Genomic DNA, 21,736 nt, shown 5'->3' on the forward strand with positions numbered 1-21,736 from the left:
ATATACTAGAAGGTATTTCATGTCAAGAAAAGTTGACGAGGATGACGATACAACCACATCAGTCAAGTTAAGCATAAAAATATGTAACTAATTATGCAGGATCTGTTAACCAATTCAGGGTCACCAAAGCTTCCCGCCTCAACGTATTCTCCTGTTTTGGTGAGATTCGTGTGTTTACATAAAGTGCTATGTTGATCTAAAATATCGTTTTTTATGACATCTACATTTATTTTTTTGTATTTGTTTTTAAAAAGGAACTGCTATGACAATTAATTGATTGTTGATTTCTATTGATTTCTGGTGATACTTATCCGTAAAAATGTATTTTTAAGCTACAACAAGATAAAGAGATAAAAAGAATATTTTTTTATCGTATATTTTTTCGTAAAAAAAAAAAGAATTCTGAAAAATTATTTATTTATAAATTAAAATTATTCTGTAAAAAAAAATCATCAATCATTACAAAAATAATATCGAGCATTCTTGTACTCGTGTGTCAGTGAAAAAAAGTCCGGCAACATTGTCAAGGGCGCAACATATAAAAACAATAAATAAATAATAAAAAAATCTGTGATAGAAATAAAAGTGCAAAAAACTATACCACCCAAAACTATTTACACATTCTTTTTTCAAATATCGAAGATCAAACTTATCTTCATCTAATAATCTATCACATTGCTTTTTTAAAAGTATAAAAAAAGCAATTCGTTAACGTAAACAACAATACGTGGTATGTAAAAAGTATTTAATAGTTCTACAGGTTAATGTTGAACGTATTTTAACGTCAATTAATTGGCGAAAAAACTGAAGTAAAACAACTATTAAGATGTTATCACGTCATACGTAAATAATTAACCCCAAATGTCCCACATTTTTTTCAACCCTTAGACTTTTCAGTGAGGGTCTTTTGAAAACTATTCTACATACCTATTTTTGTATAATAAAAAATATATCGGTCTTGTAGGCAGATCTGAAACTTTAAGACTATATGGATTTATCAAACTATCATATGTAGGTGAACATGGTTAATAACGAGAATACTAAACAATATCTGATTTACAAAAGACGTTTACGTAAATTGCTATCCTTTGAGGTGGTACCCAACAATTTCCCTAAAAGTAATTTGGCTTGTTTAATTTTCACAAAATTTTGACACAGTATTTACTTTGACCCTTTAACAAAAATATAAAAAAATTGAAAATTTTGAACCAACCGTTTTGTCAGAAAAATTACACTGGTTAAAAAGCAGTTTGACAAACACAATTTTTTATTTTGAAAAGCTTAATATTCCCTTTACAACACAACGTAATTAAAACGTTAAGCTGACTTTATAGAGTTATCTCCTTGTAGTGTTAGGTACCACCTTAAGGAGCACCAAAGTTCTCCATTCAAATCATCCTCCGGTTTGAATGGTATTTTTGATGCTGACTTATAATATCGTCTTTTTATGACATGCACATATATTTTTTCTTTTTTTCTTTAAAAGTAAAATGCGATCGATTCGTGGTGATGTACACTAAAAAATTGGATATTAAAATATTCATTTCAAAATGCATATGTAGAACTAACAATTTGGTGTGTCTGAAATATGGATTAACACTGATACCGAACACTATAGAAAGCCACAATAGAGAATTAAAACACGAACGGAAAACGAAACCATAAATGCTTAAGTGCTGATACCCGAGTCTTTTGGTCATTTTAAAATTGAACCTTCAAGATTGACAAAAATTTACAACGACTTAAGGATGATAGATTTATTCATAATACTTGCCTAAGGGTAAAATAACAAAAACACTGAGCTCCAAGGAAACTTCAAAACCGAAAGTAATTTATCAAATGGTAAAATCAAAAAGTCTCAAACACATTAAATTAATGGACAACAACTGTTAGAACATAAATACAAGTAAATAAGATATGATTAAAAAAAAATCATTACCTAGACTCTTTACCTTAAGACCATTATGTATTATTTGTGAAGTTTATATAAAGATAAAGTTTCGGAACTTCTGATAAAAAAAAATGAAAAAAGTACGAGACGTTCTATCACGTTTTATACAGCCTAAGTAACAGATGCATGCAAGCTATAAACCACCGAATGAGTCGGGGAATGTTTATCATTACATGGATACAATTTCTATAGCGACATTTTTTTTCTCATGATATATTATTTCATAATGTTTATAATCTATTTGTCACTAACAAAAAGTAGTTGATTGGACTTGGTTGTATAGCTAGCAAAACCTCTCCCGTATATGACAGTCGCATAAAATTCATCTTTATTGACAACGCTGCGCGTGTAGGTTATATTATATATATGCATTTCATGTTGAGATGACAAACAAATTTGATATGAATAACGCAAATACTACACCACATCTGGTTTACAAAAAAACTGAAGAACTTTTAATTTTGTTATTAATCTCTTTGTCACTAACAAATGTCAGTGCAGGAATGTTCGTCAAGGTCACCGATAAGTATTGCCAAATCTCTTAACAACTGAAGTGCAACGACCGTTAAGATAGTATTATTTCATGCGTAAATAGCTAGCTTTAAAAGTCCCACTTATTTGACACACTTAAGACAGTTTAAATGATGACCTTTGATATATATAACTTTCATCTCACGCAGTAATTATAAAAACAATCATTGCTGACGTCTAGGGAAAGTATTTTCAGCCCTACTTTACGACAAATATAATATAGTAAAATAAAAAAAAATAAAAAAAAAATTCTACAAATAAAAAAAATCAATTAAAATTCGGAGGTATGAGCAGACTGGTATATATAAACATTTATATTATACAAATGTATTACCGGGTTCTGAATATACAAATTTGTGTGTGATGGGTGTGTGTGTGTGTTTTCTTGAATTGCAGATACTCTAACTTTTACCATTTATCTTGTATAATTGCAGTATTTTACTTCGAATGGTCTATTCCATATGCCTATAGTCGTTTACACACGACATAAGTATAATTAGTATACCCAATGACACATAACTTCCATGTTTATCTGACAAGAGAGGTAGATATTGTGGACAATAGTATTCCTTCATATCTAGGTAACAAAAAATAATAATGTAGACACTAGTTTAATATAAGTGTCTGATGTTACAGAAACGCAACAGTCCCTGCTTGGTTTTAAGATCGATTCGTTTTTCAGTTTGTGTTATTCTTTGTGGACCACTCTTTATTGTATTGCCTGTGCGTTTTTGATTGGTGTCACTTTTCATCTAACGCATTGATACACAGAAAACAACGTAGCCGTTCTAACAAGGACTGTCGTATACAAAGATTGTCTGATTCTGTGTGACAGGTAAAGCCAGAAAATTAATAACACAGAAAACGGAGGCGACATGCAGATTCAAATCATTCAAACTCAATATTCAATATTTCGGTCAGTATTTCATAAAAGTCAAAGAAGGCAGCCTTAACGGTATGTGGGATAATTTTGGGTTATTTCAAGCTGAATAGGTAAATTTGTTCAACCTAGTATTAAACCTTTAGAGATGAAAATATTTTGTGAGAGGACATCATCTATGCAGCATGCGTATAGTTTAATTATAATGTTAGCTTCTGTTCATTGTTTAGGTGAAGTCTGTCACATATGCATTAAGGAAAAAGGCGACAAGAAGAGGAGCACATTTGAATCATATTGGGATATCGATAACTTGTGAAAAAGAAAGTCTCCTAAAGTAACAAATATGTTGTCAATAACTAATCATGACGAACATTTATCCTTTTCTTAAACAAGTTATCTATAAAATTGAGAATGGAAATGGGGAATGTGTCAAAGAGACAACAACCCGACCAAATAAAAAAACAACAGCAGAAGGTCACCAACATCTATATCTACATTATGCATTTCTGAAACAAATACCATAGTTTAAATAGGTTTATGAAAAGCTAAAAAATGTTTGTTATTCAGATAAATCACCCCCTGTTTTTGGCAATGTTCATGTTGCTCAGTCTTTAGTTTCCTACATTGTGTTTTGTGTACCGTTTTTGTATTTTATAGATATAGGAAGATGTGGTGTGAGTGCCAATGAGACAACTCTCCATCCAAATAACAATTTAAAAAGTAAACCATTATAGGTTAAAGTACGGCCTTCGACACGGTTGTTTAGTATTTTTTGGGTTTTTTTTGTGTGGTTTTCAGTTTATTTCCGACCAATTAAGTTCATATCAGGGTCCTGTTAGTATTGTTAGCCTTTCCTCAATAGTTGCTAGATGGAATAACTTTTTTGCATCATTTATTTAAATAATCACAAAAAGTCGATTCTAAGTAGTTTAACAGACAGATAAACAGGCATTGAAACACAAATATAACAATCAAAACGTCCTGTAAGAATCGACCCATGCCAAAACAACAAGACATGGGAACCTTTATAGCTTACTGTTTGATGTGAACCAAGGCTCCGTGTTGAAGACCATACTTTGACCTATAATGATTATTTTTTACAAATTGTGTCATGGATGAAGAGTTGTCTCATTACCACTCCTACCTCATCTTCTTATGAAATGAAAAGTAAACCCTCGGATTAAAAAAAATATTTGCAAACCTCAAAAGGTAATAACATGAAAAAGGTTTTATTATACAAAAAAGGAGTTATAACAGTATTCCGTATATCTTGCGTTTCGGTGTTGTGTCGTTGTTCTCCTCTTATATTTAATGCGTTTCCCTCGGTTTTAGTTTGTTACCCCGATTTCGTTTTTTGTCCATGTATTTATGAGTTTTGAACAGCGGTATACTACTGTTGCCTTTATTTAACATAAAATATCTGTCAATTTCTTATCATTATTTTAATATTAAAAGCGAGATCGTTAAACAATTAGAACCACAAAATTTACAGCCGTGATTAACTAGATATAAAACAGTTGGTTGGCAATACCCTTCTCGATCATTCAGAAGCTTTATATTTTCTTACTAGTTGTATGTGATGAATTGGTTCAAATACATTTTAAGAGTCAATTAACCCAGGTGTTATGTTACCTCCTTAAGTACACCATTAATTACCCTCCCCCACTTTTCACACACCCACATATATTTATATATACGAACATATTCTAGAATGGCTAACATTTTATCAGTGTTAGGTATAATGAATGCATGATCAATGAACATGGTTTAAGTGGAGATACACTGAGATCGTTTCAGATTTCCTTATCACGTCCGAAAATATTCCAAATGACTAATAATCGTGTACACAATTGTAAACGTATGAACACAATGTTATGCTTGATTCTTTTACTAGCTATTACTGGACACGGCCTAGGTAGGATTTATGATTAATTTATATTATTTTCAGCATGATTTATTGATATCGATTACTTGAAAGATTGTTAAACGTCCAGTGACAATTAGTTGATGCAGCCTATTCGAAAAAATAATAACTATCAACACAAGTGTTAGTATCTGCACGGAAGCCGGAATAAAGTATGAAAAATAATATGCTCGATTGAGAATCAGAGCAATTGTGTTAACTAAATTATAGAAAAAAATATATGACTTATGAAAACTTCAGTAACTGAAGGTTTTTAAAGTCTAATCATGAAGTGCTTATTATAACTATTTTATAAATCGATTGCAAGTTTAACAATCATCATAAAATATAAGCATGGTTTTGGCTAAAGTCTCCCCAAAGAAGACTGTTGATCTTGAACCAAAACAGTCTCAAGGAAGCCTTCAATCTAAGCAAATGTGTGTTTCACACTGCCACTTTTAGACGGTCTTTATAACCTTAAAATTTAAAACAAGAGAATAAATATAAGAAGGAATCCTCAGTTTGTGTCAAAGAATTGCTTCTGTTAAAACGATTTATCACTGTGAACATCGGTATACTACTGTTGTCTTTATGTATACACCAAAAGTTTTGCCTTTTTATTTAAGCCAGTGACCAGCCATGCACAGATTTAGGAGGCCATTGTCAGGATGACCACCACAAATGTAGTGGTTCTTACTACTCAGGGAAATGTACTGGTAGTGCTACTAGACGTTGTTGTACAAGGACAGCAGTTGGTAAGAATCCGTAAAGTATATTAATTATGAACCAATTGACTCTCAAAGAAGTCTGACAATTAGATTCCTTGTTATGATTATCAAAGCAGTGGTGAATCATAAGACGTTTGAATAGATTCTTTGTTCAAAATATTATCCTATACCCCAATTAAATTATCATGATTTTACGGAATGGAAAAAATATTATCAACAACACAACTTCTAGGTTATCTACGTGCATAAATAAACGTATTGGTAATGCCACTACAGCCAGATTATTTAACAAAAATGCACGTGGATATCCACAAATTTTCCCGTGCAATGCCAAAAAATGACTAACTTGTTTTAGATTTACTTCTCAAAATACTATAAGGTCAACAGTGAACGGGAGAACCTTTTCGCTCTCCTTTTCCTGTGATATTACCTGAAAAACTCAAAACCTAATATATGTGGTAACTTGAACCCAACCTAAGTGTGGTATTCAATATGTGGGACAGACGGGACGAGAGTATTTCAGAAGAATCAAGAACATCTGTACCGCTTTCGTAGACCCAAAAAATTCAAAAGTTTAGTATATCAGCATTTAGATAAGCATTATCATAATCTGAAATATATAAAATTCCAACCGCTCGAAACCGTTCAAAAACAAACAGGAGAATCACACAAGCAATTTGAAAAATCACGCGAAGTTCGCGAATTGTTTTGGATAAAAAGACTTCAAACAGCTTATCCTCTCGGTCTAAATGATAAAATATTAGGGCAGGGGAACATATCTAAAACTCATATCGATGTCATTAATATTGTTGATAAACGACTTAGAAATAATAGGTCTCATGGTAAACGCAAGAACCGCAATCAACGTATTAAACATCATATAAATTATACACTTGCTGATCTGTTATCTATAATAAAGAGTAATGGCAGACATCAAGTATTATGCAAACTGGGTCAGATACCTATAAGTAAATTATATGCTATTTTTCTTGAGTGTGATAACATTTCTTTTTTTAGCCCATTTTATGAATACACCCGTATTATTACAGCCTTTTGTCATCACAGGCTTTTTCCTATTATTGATAAACCTGAAAATCGTAAACCACATTTTCTCAAATTAAAATATATAAATAGAGGTATTGATTTTATTAATTTGTCTAGCATATTCAATGACTCTACTGTCTATAGCTTAATACCTCCATATTTTGATAATATAGAACAACCCATTATTTCGTATTCTTATAAAAAACCGAGCAGAAATTTGATTTTCAATTATACGTCAATTACAACAGACGTCAATATAGAAAATAATGTTCCTTCCACTTGAGATTGCGAAACATCTAGTTTTAAATATGTTCCCTATGGTCATGTTATCACAGGAGACCTCAACATAGTCGATGACCGTGAAGTCATAACTTTTCTAAAGAAAGGACCGAAATACCGTCCTCCATCTACAATAGATTGGAAACAGTGTCGTCAGGTCATTAAAGACGCTCTGTCTGCCTATTGTAAAAATTGGTGCAAACGTGAAAAATCCGATAAAAAATCTTTAGACAGTTATTTGAATAAAATTATGAATACTGTTGATATTCGAATATCTCATTTAGAAAACAATTCTGAAATTAATAATAGGAACCATGATATACCCATTTCTAGAATAAAAAAACAAACTCAAGGTACTCGCAGAGCGGTTTGTGTTCGTACCGGCAGACAAGGCAGCAAATAATGTAGTGGTGGTGTGACGCATATACTACACGAAAGTTCTTCAAAACGAAATTATCAATTCCTCTACATTCAGGTCAGTGCGCACCACAGAGAGTCAAATCGTTAACAAGCATACCACTGCCACTGCCCAGCTTAAAGCATCTTCCGAACATTTGAAAGTCCCTACCATGTACTGGTTACCGAAATTACACAAAAAAACATTTAAATTCCGTTTCATCTCCGCTTCGAGTAAGTGTTCTACTACTAATCTATCAGTGCTTCTAACCACCTCCCTTACTACTATCAAAGAACTGGTTATTAACTTTTGTAATAAAACTTATGAAAATAATGGTATTAATTATTTTTGGAGTGTTAAAAATTCTTTAGAGGTTTTAGATAAAATACATGCTCTCAATGGTCCTTACAATTCTGTTGACAGTTATGATTTTTCTACTCTGTACACTACACTTCCACACAATCTTATAAAGAAAAAGTTTTTGTATTTGATAAAATGGTCTTTTGAAAAATCTCATTGTAATTTTATTGCTGTAACTCGTTTAAGGCCTTTTTCTGTAACGAAAAAGGAAAGTATGCTAGATACACTTACTGGAAATGTGAGGATATGATTGAAGCTTTAAACTTTCTGCTTGATAACATTTATGTACGTTTCGGCGATAAAGTGTATCGTCAGGTAGTAGGTATTCCTATAGGCACCAACTGTGCCCCTTTAATAGCAGATTTATTTCTATATTGCTATGAATATCAGTTTATGACCAAACTCAGTAAAGACCCATCATTGTTACATTTGGTTGATACATTAAAAAATACCTACCGTTATCTGGATGATATTTTTTCGTTGAATAATCCAGAGTTCTCTAAATATACTTCAGAAATTTACCCAAACGAACTTACTTTAACTAAATCTAACATAAACAGCAGCAGTTGTCCTTTTCTAGATTTAGACATTTCAATTTCAAATGGGAAACTTCACACTAAAATTTATGACAAAAGAGACGATTTTTCATTTCCTATTGTTAATTTTCCTTTTTTAGACGGCGATGTGCCTTTGGCTCCATCATACGGTGTTTATATATCGCAACTCGTTCGGTTTGCCCGTGTGTGTTCTGATGTCATAGATTTTAACGAACGTAATCAATGCATCACTGGTAAATTGTTGTGTCAGGGATTTCGATACCATAAATTACTTAAAACTTTTACTAAATTCTTTCATAGATACAAAGATTTGATTAGTAAATTTGGCTATACCTGTAGAAAGCTCATTAAAAATGGTATTTCTCAACCTAAATTTTATGGTAATATTGTACTTAAAGCGAGGAAATCACTATGTGATCCTTGTAAACTCATCGAACCTTTAAAAAAACTTATAAGTAAGGGTTATCGTACCAATATTGTAATTAGATCTCTGAATATAGTTCACATTGGCACTAATATTGATTTTGTCATTAGCAAATTAAAACATAACTAAATTTCATTATCTTTTGAGGCGAGATGTATAGGGGACACAGCCACGTTTACCTTTATTTCTATAGAAGTCGCTCTTCACTATACTACTACCTGTCGATACATTTATTTTTGGCATTGCACAAGTCATGTCTTCTTTGACTATTAATGACGTTAAAATACTAAATCCCTGTGATGTGTTTTAGTCGATTTTAGTCTCTGATGCATGATTTTTTACTATTAATTGGTTTTGGCTTTTAACTAGCTGTCAGTAACTGCGAGTACTCTCAAATCGTATTTTCTTGTTAATTCGACCTGTTGATACTGTTTATAATGCTTGTTTGTCATTTTTTATTTATATGGATCTTTGCTGTATACCAGCTTTGATTATTTGTAATATCTTCAATTTTTCACTTATTCTTACAACATTTGAATAAACTTCAAGATTATAAAAAAACAGTTTTTTTTCTAAAGTGAACATTGATTGGTTAAATATTTCTCAGTGTGTTTGAATTTGTTTGTTAGCCTTTTGGTCATGAATGTTTGTCTCTAATATTTAATTAACTGTGCATTTGTATTCAGATATCGCAGATCAAATTTATTCGTTCATTGTGTAATCATACGGGTTTTTATTGAGTTAAGTCTGCCAATTGATATTTTATCGTATGTTTTTATATGTTGTGATGTTATGCTATTGTTTCAGAAAAAGGGAGAAGGTTGGGGCCCATTAAAACGTTTAATTCCGCTGCAAATGTTTGCACCTGTCCTAAGTCAGGAATCTGATGTACAGTAGTTGTCGTTTGTTTATGTAATAAATACGTGTTTCTCGTTTTTCGTTTTGTTTATATAGATTAGACCGTTGGTTTTCCCGTTTGAATGGTTTTACACTAGTTATTTTGGGGCCCTTTATAGCTTGTTGTTCGGTGTGAGCCAAGGCTCCGTGTTGAAGGCCGTACTTTAACCTATAATGGTTTAATTTTTGAATTGTTGTTTGGATGGAGAGTTGTCTCATTGGCACTCACACCACATCTTCCAATATCTATTGGTTAAACTATTGGTAGAACTGTGTCAAAATTAACTACTTTTAAATTTTCAGAACATATTTGTAGAGATGCAGAACACGTTTTTGAATGAGGCTTAAGCACTGAGTGACAGTTATATACAAAAACGGACATTACAGGAAAGCTATATAAATTTTGTCTGCAAAACAAAGTTTTCTGTTGACTTATCCCAGCCTAAAGAGAAAGTCAAATACATATAAGGTGTAGAGTATATCAACTTTCATTTAAGAGGCAGTCCAAGTAAATATCAGGCAAATCCTATGATATGGGTGGCACAACATAATTTTTCCCACTGATTGTGTTGGTTCCAATGCAATGTTTATATCATACAAAGGATATAAATGTCAAAGATAGTTTTGAATCAGCAGTGGATGACTCAGAAAATGATTTTAAAGTTCACTAACAATGCAACAAAATTTTGTACAAAATGAAGAGTTATCTCCCATTTTCAATGAATTTTTAGTGCTTTATATGTATTTTTTTTCTCTTTATTTGTTGCAGTTAATTAAGAAACAAAATTTAACTTTGAGAAAGAATGTATTTGTGATATGAAATAGATGAAGAAGATTTGAAAACAAAATATGTCATGTGTCATCAACCGCATGGTTTTTCCACGGACACCCTCTTAATAATACATTCAGTCGACAACAATACGAGAGACTAACAATGGCATGCTCAAATTCATTTTTAATTTTTCGATTACTTGTAACAGTTTCCCACTGTGCATTTCAAAATGATGAAGAGACGAAATCTCGTGGAATTTTAATATAACAGATCTAGATGAAGTGCATAATATATCAATCAATTCGTACTTTTTAAAACCAACCCGTTTATAATGTAAAACCATTTTACTTAAAATATGTTAATTTGACAAAGTAACTAGGGTATTGTTGAAATCAATTGTAGAACATGATACTGGTGACTGCTCTAATGTTAAGATAATATCACGTGACAGTTGGGGAGCCCGAAGACCAGCGAGTACATCGACTATCCATTCGCCAGTTCCTGACTTCTTCATACATCATACTGAAGGTGGAGCTTGTACATCATTTTCTGCATGTATCTCACAAATGAAAGGAATACAAAATTACCACATGGATGATGCTAACCACCGTAAGTCATTTAATCAATCGGCAAACTTCGGGTGACTCCGCTTTTGTCCGTCTATCCAGATGGAGGCACGGAATAGGCCGAGTTGTGACGATTGTCATGCAATGAATTTAATAAAACTAAAAAATATACCATTGGCAATTCTTTCATTTTCAAAGATAGAAAATACATCTACACTAGCAGATATGTTTTTTCTTGGGAACCAGGGTTCCCTTAGACAAAGTTGACCTTATGATCATTTGGCCCCTTGTGTCATCCGCAAGTGTTCCGATATTCATGCATCTCTTATCTTTGTTTATTTTGATCTCGAGTTTTCAGTAAATCCGGAATAGCTCTCCAGATGCATACACTTTATCATTATTATTTTCTATTATACACTCCAGGCAGAAGTTTCTTTATCAAGGGAGAACACATAAGCCTGTTATTTGGAATAAATAACTTACCAATTATGCATTATCTCCTGACACCACGTGAAAGTTGGCATAATAAATACCTAGTTTGCATCAAAACATAATATGGAAAGCAATTCAAGTTGATATCGTTTCAAAGAATGTTTGTGAAGACTTAAATATCATTTGCTTTAATCTCCCTTTTTGAGTCTCCCTGATGAAATTCAATCTAAGAAACGTTTCCAACAATTACTAGAAATTAAATTTCGCGATTACTAAAAAAAAGCATACGCAATCAACACGTAAAAACGAAAACCTGGTTATTATTATGTGATTCGATGTTAAGGATGATCGCTATTCTTGTTTCAGAATAACAACCTTTTTAAAACAAGTGTGTTTGATAAAAAATAAAAAACGGGACTTAAAAAGTAGAAAAAAGGTATTGGTCCTTGTCCTTGTTATTGAGATACAAGGCCTTTACTGCTTAGCAGGAACTAATTTTCTGATTTTTATTACGTTTTACATGTTTTACATTGACACATCTTTCCTCTCAATAACTATTAAAAGATTCAAATTGATGAAATTTTAAACCTATATGCAATTACCATGATTATATAAAAAATCAACTGCAAGACTAGAGAACATCAATAAAGATCTATGTAACAAAAACGTACTTGAAAAAACCAAATCCATCTTAGTTCAAATTTCCAAAGGGATTCCAAACTTTTATTTAAAAGGGAGTTAAACTTCAATTTATTTGTGATTCTTATATTTAATAAAAAATTGTTATTAATAATGTCAGTACCGAAGTTAAATTTAAAACAAAACGAAAACAAAACGTTTTTAATGTCATGCATCCGACGCACTTTTCTGAAATTATTATTACGAGGAACGCCGAAAGCTGAATATTGGAAAACACGGGATGTATACAAACGAAAACAGTTGAAGAGCTATTAAATACAAATCACTGAAAATTATGTTACAATCGAATATTAACAATGGCGTTAATAGCGCATTTTTTTCTGAGAAATTTAAAAATAATTATTATTTCGTACTAACAGATTGGTCGGATATTGGTTACAGCTTCTTAGTTGGTGAAGATGGCAAAATCTACGAGGGCAGAGGATGGAACCGAATAGGAGCTCACACTCAGGGATATAACAGCCGTGGGTTGGCCGCTTCGTTTATGGGAAGTTTTATGACCCATGCCCCTAATTCTGCTGCTTTAAATGCTGTAAAAGAGTTGATTCAATGTGGAATCAGTAAAGGAAAAGTTTCACATTCTTATGCCTTGTTTGGACATCGGGATGTTGGATCCACTGACTGCCCAGGTACAGCTTTGTACAACGTCATCAAGACATGGCCTCGTTTTCATGCACATTCTCCCAAATAATTTGTTTTCGTCATCTGATTGGTCATGTTTGACAATAATATTATCAAATTGTATTTGATTTTATCATTCATTTGTTTGACACATGAGCTCTAGAATTTGAGCATCAATGTGAAAACAAAAGTGCCGCAATTTTGAAATATACCTCTTTACACGGAATGGATGGCCTACTAAAATGAACTTGTTGCGGTAGTATGCATATGTCTGGTTTTTGCTTATTTAAACTGCATCTAATATTTCTCTAGTTGTGAATGAGGCAGATCGTTGATGATTTTGTCTCAAAAATTTAAAATAACCAGTTACATTTATATTTGGGGCAAGTAAGAGCTTGTCATGTTATATAGACACATTTCAATTGTTCAAATGTTGCCCTCTTGATATTTCAATCTACCCTGATAAAGCCTTCGGCGGTGATGATTGTTCAAATGATAATTCTGAATTTGTTCCATTGTATCAACGGTTGATATTAGTGTGATGTATGAAAACTGAGGAACATGATGAGGAATATTTGATGGGTTAATAGGTAGACGTGCTCACTGTCACCACAGCTTTGTTTCCTGTAGATAAAGAGAAAAAAAGGAAGAAATAAAAAACCTTGAATATAGAAATAAAACCCCAATAGAGTTCATGCACAATCAGGAATGACGCCTTACGCAAATACATGACAACTCTGAAAAAGACAAGTCGGACGAAAACAACTCTTACAAATCTTTAGACAACTAAGACTAATCTTGGAGACAACATGATCTAATTTTGAAAATAATTCGGACTGCTTCTAAAGGCAACACAGAAAGGTTTGAAAGACGACAAATAACTATGTGAAAAAATTGAACGACATCAAATACATCAAAACCTCACAAGCATATCATTGCCTAGCATGAACTGGAGCAAAGTGTAGTCAGCTGAATTTCAAATCACTATAATTCATTCTAAATATACGAGAGAAAGAGCTGGGAAACGCACGAACACACTTTAATAGAGGAAAAGTCTCCTGTCATTCACACATCATGCGCCATGCAAATACACACCCAAAATACACACAGTCAAAACATCACTATCACTATAGTCGAAAGGTTACACGACACAAGCAGATCTGAAGAAAACTCTCGTATACAATATATATAAAAGAGGGACGAAAGATACCAAAGGGACAGTCAAACTCATAAATCTAAAACAAACTGACAACGGCTAAAAATGAAAAAGACAAACAGAAAAACAATAGTACACATGACACAACATAAAAAACTAAAGAATAAACAACACGAACCCCACCAAAAACTAGGGGTGATCTCAGGTGCTCCGGAAGGGTATGCAGATCCTGCTCGACATGTGGCATCCGTCGTGTTACTTATGTGATTACAAATCCGGTAAATAGTCTTATCGGTAGGTCACATTCATGAAAGAGAAGGGGCTTGTAGTTACGACGTAAGGAACATATCCGATATCATTTGTGAAACGGTTATTCCATAATGGTCAACTAACTCATGATGGCGTCCATAAAATTTACGAAGGGATGATTTCAACTTCACCATTTGGAACTTTTGGTTTAATAGCTTCCTTGTGAGCAGTAACCCTCTATCAAGAAAATCATGATAGGAAATGCAAGCACGGGAATATCGTATCAATTGGGAGATATATACCCCGTATGCAGGTGCTGCTGGAATGTTGCTACTTAGAAATGGAAAGTTCACAATTGGAAAGCTGAAATCATCTCTTTTGTCGTAAAGTTTTGTTTTCAACCGACCCTCATTGTCAATTTCTAGATGTAAGTCAAGATATGAAGCCGACTTAACTGTATCTGTAGTATTCTTTATCTCCAGTTCGATGGGATAGATGCGTTCCACATAGTCACCAAATTTTGAATTGTTTAGTGAAAGAACATCATCTATATAGCGGAAAGTAGAGTTAAAGGATATTGCTAACTTCTTATCTTTCTTCCTAAGAAGTTCCTGCATGAAGTCAGCCTCATAATAATAAAGAAACAAGTCGGCGAGTAGAGGGGCACATTTTTTCCCCATTGGAATGCCGACCGTCTGTTGAAAAACACGTCTTTCGAACGTAACAAAAATGTTGTCAATCAAGAAATCAAGCATCTTGATAATATCAGTTTCAGAGAATATTTGTTTGAATCAGAGTGATTCTTTACAAAGTAGGATTTATCCCTCCCTAAGACAAGATACTGGTATCTACGTTGACCATTCTTTTTTATGAAGCAAAGTAATACCAACTTTTTCGATTTATCATTTAGTTTGGAATGTGGAATACTTGTGAAAAGAGTAGAAAAGTCAAATGTTTGAATACTGTTACAAGATGAAAGAGAGTTAGATTGCATGTACTCTAAAAGATCTTTGGAATTTTTAAGTATCAACATCTGATTCACGCCACCTCTAGAATATGCAGTTTCACAATAACTTTGAAGCCCGTCTTTGATTGCTGATAAAATAAATGTTAATAATTTAGAAAGAGATTTCGTGGAGCACTTGGAAGACCCAGCAATATACCGTTGTTTGTAAGGACACTTATGTAGTTTAGGTTTCCAATACAGTAATGGAAGATCCAGTTAATATTGATTATCCAGGATTTCCTCTTTGGTAAGTGTCGTGAAGGTATAATATGTTGAGTTTCCAATTAAATTGTCAATACCTAATTCGTTTATCAAGCAGTTAGTGTAATGAATTTTACGCACAAAAACGATGTATTTGGGGCTTTGTCTGCGGGGACAACAACATATTTATCACGAGGGTCGGATAGGTGTTTAGCAACATTTCGGTCTTTAAAGATTGACGTAGCATGGGCATTCATGTATAAGGTGATGTGTTGTGAGTGCCCATGTGACAACTTGTAAAGTTAACCATTATAGGTCAAAGTGCTGTCTCTATTAACACGGAACCTTCAAGTTGGCTCACATCGAACAGCAAGCTATAAAGGTCACTAAAAATTACTATTGTAAAAACCATTCAAACAGGAAAAACCAACGGTCTAAATCTTTATAAAAAACGAGAAGCGAGAAAAACATATAATTAAAACCACATCAACAAACGAACATCATTTCCCTGACCCTAGACTGTAGCATGATATGACATTACTTCGGTAAATGTTGGGGAATATGTTACACATGAAATAATATTATTAGTTACATAGTGTGTTAATGATCTGGTACATTATAAACGGGGTCTATTTACCTAACCGTATATATCGTATTAGGTCACTTCCACACGATGTAACGAATTCATCTAACCAACTTTCTTTATTAGTTGAATTTAGACTAGAATTGCCTCATTTGAAACCATATCACATATTCTTATTTTTATATTAAAGTGTTCAAATGTTCAATTTTTAGAACCTACGTCCATTGGTCTGCACAAAACAAAAACTAATGTCAACAATAACATTCTAAATATCAACAACCTTGATATAAAAGTATTAAACAAAACTTTCAATATATTCAAATAATCAAATTGTGCCAAATACTAACCATGTATTGAAATAAACCCGGCCTCCCTACTAACCTAACATGGTATGTAAACGTCTTCTATGAGGACGCTTTTACCCGATTATATTCCTGGAAATGTATAGGAGGCCAGATGATAAGTGAATACCCAACTTCACGAATAAAGTTTCATAACAACTGTTTCTCTGTATCTGGAACATTACATTGCAGTGCTACTCTACATTCAACACAACGGCGAAATCAAGGACTGGAAATCTCTTTGAAAGGACATTTTTGTATTCAATGACACAAGTAAAACCTTTCAAACGTTGCTTGTGTCTAAAACTGTAAACATGCATACTCTCTATCATAAGGTTCTTTTTCAAATATTATTTCTTTTCATGGCTACTGCTTTTTATCCTTTGTTAAAAACATGACGCATAAAAAATAATCGAGAAAAATGTGAAATAGACTCCAGCCTTGAAGAACATCCTTTAACATACCATTGAAGAGAGTAAACTGCATACACCCAATAAACATTCGCCTAAATTGTTGGCAATTATTATCCTGAATAAAATGTTGTCATTCTTTTTGTATATATACGTTAAAATAATACTAGAAAAAAAAATATTGAACACAATATTAACTGAACGAGATTTAAACTTAGAACACCTGATTCAAATATGGACGTGATACCACTACATTGCCTTTCCCAAATACATGACAACTCGGAACAAAGACAAGTCGGACTAAGACAACTTAGACCATTCTTAAAGACAATTCAAAGTTTGAAAAAATAATTAAGACCACTTCTAAAGGCAACACAGAAATGTTTGAAAGAAAGATGGTTGTTACATTGTTATGGAGGTATATTAACGACGAATAACGCCACAAATACTGCCACTGAATTAAATCAGTAAAACAGAATCTGTTTTGACATTAACGATACATATAAAAGCATGACAATAAAGAATAAATTTGCGAAATAATTTCTATGTAACCATTTAGAAAAGATACCTTGAAAGATAGTTACACTTCACCCGTTAGGACAAAAAAGGGACGAATAAAATAATCGTCGAGATCAAATTAACATCTTATTCTACTAAAATATAATCAAAAGAGATATGTGTTAATCATCTTTGTTTCTTGTTGATGAGATTATAAACTTGTACCATATGTAACGTCGTGCTTAACTCGTATATTATTCTTGACTCTGGATGCAACTTCAACTCATGAAAGTAAAACTTTGCTGTAAAGAGTACAGTCGGCAAAGGAGGATCGAACATTTTTAATTACATGTACATCAATCAAAATATGTCTTTTATTTGTCATATCTAATAAAGTTTTTGCTAATCTTATCGGTCGAATTGTACATAATCTTATTTGCATATTATGTTAAATTTCGTGATTTTCCTGGTTTTTTCATAAAATTTTAAGTATATTTTAGATTGAATAAGTATATGCGCACCCAAGAAACAATTTTCTATTTGGTGAGATTATGCCAATAGTTATATTAAAGCTTCTGTTATATTATCTTGTTGTTTCTCGGCTGCGCAGGATGTTTCCTCAACGGAAATAATGATAGAAAACTGCATAAATTCTGTATTTTCAGCGTTTTTGTGAAAACAATACATAATATGGCGTAATTATGACGTCATCAGATAAAAATCTTTCTGTTTTTAATTTATATTTCTTGACCCTATGCATTTCTAAACATTATGTGCCAATTTGAAATGGTTATCAAACATTTTATTTTCTTGGGCCAAAACTTCTTTATATTCTTGCATTAAAAGGCGAACAACACATATTTTTGATATGCATGCAGTAACGAACGAGTAGGCGATTACCTTTAATATAAGTATATATTTTAAGGCAAATGAAAAATAGAAACAAACTTCGTCATACATGGTGTGTCATGTGTTTGGTTTAGATTTGGAACAAATTCATATCCTTGTTTATTCGGGCATTATTGAAGAGACGAAACATGCATCTTGTATTCATGATGAGTTTATTCATTCAATTATCTATAATACATTGAACGCAGATCAAAGTCAATAATGATGTTATATAATTTTTTCATAACATTTTTGTACTTCATTTCTATCACTTAATGCATATGGCTTGTCTTGATTCAAATCTTAAATTGGGTTCATAGACATCCGTGTACTTTAAAAGATAACGTTTGTAAACAAATTGTTGTGGTCTTTATTCAGTTGAGGTCTCTTTTAGTCACAACCGAATTCGAATTGTTTAAGCTTTAACTCCGTTTTCGCTCAAATATTACTATTCTGACGAATTTTTATAATTATTTTTCTGTTGATACTCATGACGAAATATGTTTTGGCAGCAATTGCTTCAATTCAAATAAGATGTTATTAATAGTAATTTTCTCAATACATCAATTAGCGCCATTATAAAAATTGGCCCACATTCTTTCTTGAATAATATTTAAACTGTATTCCTGTCACGTAATGCTGTCATTTTAGCTGTATTGCTAACTATTGCCATATTAGTTGGAGATTTGACTCGGCATAAAAACCAGGTCCAGCCCACACTTTTCCTAATATGTTCTGTACCAAGTCATAGTATGGCAGTTATACGTTGGCATTTGTGTTTGCGGCATTTAAGCGTTTTTGTTGTTCCGTTTTGTTTCCTCTTATACTTGGTGTGTTTCCTTCAGTGTTGGTTTGTGATCCGGATTTTTTTTCAGTTAAATCGATATATGACTATTGAATAGCGATATACTTCTATTGCCTTTCTGTATCAATCACATAGATGTGACAAACTTATATGACTTGCAATTGAATTATTAATTAGAGCAGCTATTTAAAACGCGCATTGAACTTAAAAAGGGGGAGGGTGTTATTGGATTTTTTATTCTTATCACCAAATGTATTGTGACAGAACGATATTTCCCTTATCTTCTAAATTTACAATCATTTTGAAACATATGGCATTTGTGGGCAATTCACATTGCCTTATTTACAAATTCACTGTATGCTCGCACCAAATACATAGTTTTGATCAATCTATCAACAAATATTTATTACAATCATTATCGATCAATCAGGGGAGCACAGGCCTGCAATATACAGACACCTCTCAAAACATGGGCGGTCCTTAATAAAAGGCATTTACCTCACCAGACAAAAGTGGTTTATTATAACATATATACAGGACGTAGTTATGTACATAAGCAGAGTATGCAACCGAGTTTGAACAGATAATAGATTAGGAATGAGATTTTTTTTTGTAATTGATTCTACTTACTCCAAATATTGTTTTTCATTATAATGTACTTTGTACAGGTATCCGTATTTTACTATATGGTCTACCAATTTTGAACTATACCAAATAATGGGAAAACAGGTTAGAAATGACTGGCATGATCCCGGAGACCATAATAAGGAGTATATAAATTGCAGCAAACGTTGAATTCATATCTGAAAGCAAGACTTATGTCTTGCTTGATATCTTCGAATGATTCAAACAACTCTGCCTAATCTATGCTTACTATATACTTTTTTAAGAAATGAATGCCTGTGACTTGTGTTAGAAATTCGATCCTCTAGATATAAAAAAAAATTTGTGTGATAAATTAATTCGGTGTTTTAGTATATACAAAATTATTCAAGAATACACAATAAAAAATGTACTTCAAACTTGTACAAATTTTGTGCATATAAGTATGCATTCGAAATGGTCAATATTGTTACGATGCATTTATGGTTCTGTTAATGAAAATCTATATAGTACGGCGGCTTTGTGAAAAATTGTGCACATCCTGCTACAAGCATGAAATTTAACATATACCTTCCTCCACTATTACTCTTTTATTTCAAATCACACAATGCGACATTGCACTTAAATAAGCTTATTTTTAGTGAGGGTAATAAATGTGTTTTAACGTATTGCTACTATCATTACATTGTGCAGGAACCTTTATTTTGGTGCTTCTCACATTGATACAATGTACAAGACATATGTCTATAAAACCCTTACTTCCGGTAATATCAAAAATGGCGGACATAGAATTATCAATTTCTAATTATAACATTCAACTTTTTTTAAAATGTTTTTTTTCCCTGTTTATTCAATTTTTGGCTTTAAGTTATTGTCAAAACCAGTAATTATATACTGTTGTAAATCTTTAAAAACAAAGTTAACACTTCCGGTAAAAAAAGACACAATATGGCGTAAATTTCAAAGATGAGTCCTCAATCCATATCTTTGATCTAGAGTTAAGTTTAAAACAAAATAAAATCAATAAAGCACTAAAACATTTTTAAAATTACTACTATTTGGCCAAGAATACATGTTTGCTCACAGTCAGTATCAAATGCACACAAGCCAGTGCGCGGGGGACCTGATTTTCCACATTAACAATGACCGCGACATCCTTTCTTACATCCACAATGTACAAGCTTCTGATAAAATGATGAGGCTTTTTTAAAAGTTATCCTCTTTGTCCCCGCCCGAACTTGGTAGCATAAGAGCTAATCCCAAGTTCGTCTATCCAAACATTTGCTAAACAGATACCTCAGTATATTGTAGTTTTACATGCTAGAAACGACTAGACCAAGTTGAGGGAATAGCCTCAAAAAGCCTTCCCTTTTGCGCAAATAGTTATTTTCGTGCTTCATTAACCATGTTATACCCATTTGCTAAGTTTGTGCGATCTTACGGTAAAATCCCGGTGATTTATGCTGATCAATCATCATTCTTTACGTTAAATTCATATCTTCAAATGCCACCAATGTTTCCCATGCAGTCCTTTTTTTCTCTTCAAGCAAAGAGAGAACCATATCACAACCGGTAAAGGCATGGATAACATGGATAACAATAAGTGTGTGTGATCACTCATTGTCAGTTCATTTAAAAGGCCATTGATAGATATTAATCCACAGTCTTCTGTCCTCTCAATCACAAGCTATAGTTCGTCTACCCCTATATCACGGAATCATAATTAACGACTGTTCGAATTTTGACTCGTTTAAGTTCGTGTTTCACTGCATCAGACACAAGCACCATGATTTTAGTGTCTGTCTCGAATGTGAACTTGGTGCTAAACTTGAAATTCATCACGTGGTGAGTAAGATAGAATATCCTGAGCATCTGTTGCTATAACTACCATACGCATCCAAGACTACATCCACTCGTATTACAGTTTCAAGCAATTTTATTAAGTTAAGGACATA

At 32.6% G+C, this 21,736-nt stretch overlaps 1 protein-coding gene across 1 annotated transcript; it reads left to right on the forward strand.

The window, feature by feature from the left end:
- Positions 1 to 5,184: 5,184 nt before the first annotated feature.
- Positions 5,185 to 13,111, forward strand: LOC134693260 (peptidoglycan-recognition protein SC2-like). The gene is made up of 4 exons (XM_063554006.1): positions 5,185 to 5,277; positions 5,892 to 6,020; positions 11,126 to 11,332; positions 12,780 to 13,111. The coding sequence occupies exons 1-4, from the start codon at positions 5,190 to 5,192 to the stop codon at positions 13,109 to 13,111; spliced, it is 756 nt and encodes a 251-aa protein (XP_063410076.1). The 5' UTR covers positions 5,185 to 5,189.
- The last annotated feature ends 8,625 nt before the right edge of the window (positions 13,112 to 21,736 follow it).

The sequence above is a fragment of the Mytilus trossulus genome, chromosome 12 (assembly GCF_036588685.1).
Source record: "Mytilus trossulus isolate FHL-02 chromosome 12, PNRI_Mtr1.1.1.hap1, whole genome shotgun sequence".
NCBI classification, from domain to species: domain Eukaryota; kingdom Metazoa; phylum Mollusca; class Bivalvia; order Mytilida; family Mytilidae; genus Mytilus; species Mytilus trossulus.